Below are 4452 nucleotides of genomic sequence, written 5' to 3' on the forward strand. Positions count from 1 at the left end.
TTTCACTTTCCTTTGACATGTCTGCACTTACCGACATGTCTGCCACTTTCAGATTTGGACGCTTCCTCTGAGACTTCTTTCCAAATGTTGACTGGAATGATTCTGTGTCAAGAAGATGAACTCTGGCATGCTGGAACATGAATGGTTCATTGAATTAAATGTTTTGCTTTCTGCATCTTTCAAGTGGCAACTACAAGACAAAGTCATCAATATCCCCTACAATGGCAAAATTTCATTCATGAATATGTTTACAAGTTATGATTATGCCAAATGTATTGGAGTGTATATAGAAAAGTGGAAGGAGCAATGAAAGGTTTTTAAAGTTCTGCTCTGGAAAAGAGCACTATCACCAATTTCAGTTGAAGTCAAACTTGTTGCCATGAAAATGCCAAAAGTATTTCACTCAGAATTCCCAAACTACCAAATGGCACCTATACACCAGTATACCAATCTATGTGTCAATTGTGGTGAAGAAATAGTGAACAGTTTTAGAGTTCTGCTCCAGAAAAGATAAATGTGCAAGAACGGATAACAAGCTAAGCTGTTGCAACAAGGAATCAACTTCATGGACGATATGAAACAAATATCAACCATTCGATAGGCAAGTCACCATCTTGTTGCACTGAATGGAAGTCATGATCAGCAACACTAGCGACAACATAGAGCTTTTGACACAGCACATTTCACAAGACACTTTTTGTTCTGCCAGGTAGTATATCATTCTTTAATCATTGGACACCTGAGTTTGATGTTCTAAACATGTGACCCTGACCTTTGCAGCCTCATTCAGCAATGTGATTGGTAGCTTTGTTTGTTGCATGACGACCTTGTATGGATCACGTTTGACCTTGGCCATTTCATTTTGAAACGTCTGAAGGGCTGTTTGTGTCACGACTCGTGTGTTTCCTAGGAAGATGAACAAAATAATGAACACAGCACACATATCAAAAATTGGCCTCCGTGAAACAAAAGTTACCCTATCAATTGACTGTTTGAAGTCCTTTTTCAACCACTGTTCAAGAGAAACATGGCACTGGTAATAGTGCTAAATAAGCTTGAAATCCAGGAGACAATTACATGTAAATATATAGAGCATATTGTTGTGCATGTTTCCATGTCCATAGTAGGCTTATTTTTTTTTTAATTTTCATAATCTATGATATCTAAAATATGAAAACAAAAGGGGAAAATCTATTTTTTGTATCTTTCAAATAATTAATGCTTATGCAGTAATTCCACTCATGATTTCAACCAGTACACAAAATAATCTGAAACACACATGTTCCAACTCATTAGCAACAGTACCTAACACTAATAATTTCTCTCACCAAACCAGCGTCTGTTAGGTTCCACACGAGCCACAGTCCCAGAAGCCAGGGTAGACTGGAAGGGGGCAGGAGATAATATTTTCCCTTTCCTATCTCTGTAAAATCATGGTACCATGGTAACACTGTAAGAATTAACACCAAGAAGCAGAAACATCCACCAGAATTCAGATGTAGAGACATGTGAGAAACATGGCGCACATTTCATAAAACAACAGTCAGACAGCCTGACAAAAGCATCATATCCAGAACATTTACTGTGGCATCACATTGCTCATCCTTGATATCTCCCTGGTATACATTCCGATGGATCTCCACTGTACCCTGGATGCATCTACGGCATCTAAATTGATTACCTCCCTTGGCTGGCTTTTTCTTCAATCAGGTGTCTATGAGTAAGCTGAGTGAACCAATCACAACTCACTTTTGCTTCTTAAATTATCTAACCCATCAAACTTGGAAACACAAACCATGCAGAGGTTCTCTAAAAGAGGTAGAATTAAGGAGTTCTTGCATGTATTTTTTTTAATCTCTGGCATATCAATTTGTTTTATTACTTCCCCCAAATCTGAGTCGCACTGCGAACACATCTTCACAACTGCAACAGCTATCTTAGTTCAGGCCTACCACACTAACGGTGAGCAAATCATCAAAACTGAACTCATATACTCCAAAACTGAACTCATATCCACCAAATCAGAACAAAAATCACCAGAAACTGCCACAATATCCTCTAAAACTGAAACAAACCCCCTGTAATGGAAAACTAATCATTTGAAATAGAAACAAAACTCGCGTATCAGCTACAACAGCGCCCGAGAATGGTCACCGAACGCACAAAACCGCAGTCACAGCATCCAAAAACGGCAACCATAGCATCCTGAAACGGTATAAATATCATCAAAGATGGCAACCCATAGATGCATCCAGGGTATAGTGGAGACTTATCAGAATGTACACCCTGGAGATATCAAGGATGTGCATTGATGAGCTTTATGTTATCACTGCTACAGTTCACAGCTCTCTACTGTGCAAGGCAGCCTACAACTGTGAATGGAGATGAGCTAATAACCTCTGGTCTTTATGTTGATGACACCACGGCATCAAATACTTTCTGAGTGAGTGAGTTTAGTTTTATGTCAATTTAGCAATATTGAGGCAATATCATGGCAGGGGAAATCAGAAATTGGCTTCACACATTGTACCCATGTGCGGAATCAAACCAGGATCTTTGGCATGACAAGTGAACGCTTTAACCACAAGGCTACCCCAGGGCTCCAAAATGCTACAAAACTGTTCAGACATTTGTCAACTTAACTTTGTATATCATTCAGTTATTACAGACTGCAGCCATATAGCTGGAATATTGCTGAGCGCGCCATAAAACTAAACTTACCCACTCATTGAGTTAGTGAGTTAATAATTTACGTCACAAAAGCAATATTTTAACCACGTATTGACACACTGTAAATCACTTCAAACATTGCATATAACTTGAAACAAGCATGAGAAAAATACTGTACTTTCAGGGTCTGTCCATATCTGCTTCTTTCACAAGCAAGGACAGAACTTGTAATTGTTAGCTAATCCGTAAGTGTCATCAGTGTTTAATTTGCAGTAATAGCATATACAGACACTCAAACTCAGTAATTCTATCACTGATAATGAATACCAGTGTAACTACAAATAACAATCATAATATTTTCACCTTCAGTGCACAGTCATTTGAAATTCAATTTTACAAACATTATCTTATCCACATTTTTGCCAAGTTTATTAGCATGTGAAATTGTTTTGAGTAATCTGACATTATAGTATACCTTTTAGCCTTAAAGTTCTTGTACATTTGTAATCGCTTTATCGTGGATTTATCTCTCATGTTGTGTCCACCTCCACCTTTGACCCGATCTGAAAAAAACAAGTGCATAATTTTTTAATCAACATTCTGCTCTTGTACAATTTGACATAAAACAGTGTTTCCAATATCTCAGTGTTCAAAATTAACTTTTTCACGAGTAGCAAAGTTGCTACCTGGTTTATAAACAGGTAGCCAAATCCCTTACCCAGGTGCAGCATTCTTTCGTATTGCTATTGATCCCTTAGATTCAAAAATTTTCTGACACATAAAATAAAAGAACATTTCACTCATGAATAAACTGAAATTTCAGTTTGATCGATCTACACTTGAAACAAAAACACATACTAAAAATACATCATGTAATCAGTTCACAGCATGTTATGTGTGCTCTGCATACTGATATTTAATCAAGTTATGCAAACATTATACCTTTACTTGTATTAGCAGATGACGTTGCATCGCCCTTACGCTATCACTGCTGGAGACACCAGAAATAGGCTCTATAAATTGTACCCATGTGAGAATAGAACCTGGACCTTCAGCGTGATGAGCAAACACTTTAACCATGGGACTGCCCCCCAACCCTGCAGGTGAGATGATGATTTTGCAAACATAGTGCCATAAATGAAAGCTGATGACTGAACTGATAAGGCCTGTGAAAGCATGTGTCTATTGCAGAATGTTATGCAGATCTGAGTCAACCTACATGGTCTATGCGCTACAGTTTAGTGAATGTCCAACAGATAATCCCGATACATAGCCACTGATTGCAGATACGTGATGGCCTTCACTTTCTTGCCCATACAAAGGCTAATCACTTGGTTTAACCACATCATATATCAGATATATCCAAGGTCTATATACATCTACATTTGACTGAGTATTCAAGGTCGGTGATCTCGTTCAACACATGTCAGTGTGGTGAGATGAAATGGAGTTTAACGTTGTACGTAGGAATATCTCGCTCAAATGACAACATGCACGAGTGTTTGTGTGGCTGAATGTATCGCGTCACTTTGTGGGTGCCAGACTATTTTCTCAAATCATAATCATCAGTCTTCTACCTGGGTTCATACTGTGTTGTCCCTTTTTCACCCCATCTTTGGGTGCTTTCTGTTCTCTTTTACGTGTCTTGGACATAGCTGTTGAAAAAAAATCGCTTGTTTCCTTCAGACCAAGTGTTTTGCAACATGCACAGATCCAACGTGATCGGAAGCGGAAGTAAGAGAGAGATGACAAGGAGAAAAATATCTCTGCATTTTCATTCGT

The 4452-nt window shown here is 38.3% G+C and overlaps 1 protein-coding gene across 1 annotated transcript in view; it reads right to left on the minus strand.

Moving 5' to 3' along the window:
- The window catches only part of LOC137292214 (nucleolar GTP-binding protein 2-like), a 48099-nt gene that overhangs the window by 7163 nt on the left and 36484 nt on the right, over positions 1–4452 (minus strand). The window contains exons 6-9 of the mRNA XM_067823786.1: positions 3146–3233; positions 1329–1423; positions 773–906; positions 32–130 (exon numbers count right to left, since the gene is read on the minus strand). Of these exons, the coding sequence (XP_067679887.1) occupies positions 32–130; positions 773–906; positions 1329–1423; positions 3146–3233 (416 nt within the window). The remainder of the gene's footprint in view (positions 1–31; positions 131–772; positions 907–1328; positions 1424–3145; positions 3234–4452) is intronic.

This window comes from Haliotis asinina, chromosome 7 (genome assembly GCF_037392515.1).
Source record: "Haliotis asinina isolate JCU_RB_2024 chromosome 7, JCU_Hal_asi_v2, whole genome shotgun sequence".
In the NCBI taxonomy this organism is placed as follows: domain Eukaryota; kingdom Metazoa; phylum Mollusca; class Gastropoda; order Lepetellida; family Haliotidae; genus Haliotis; species Haliotis asinina.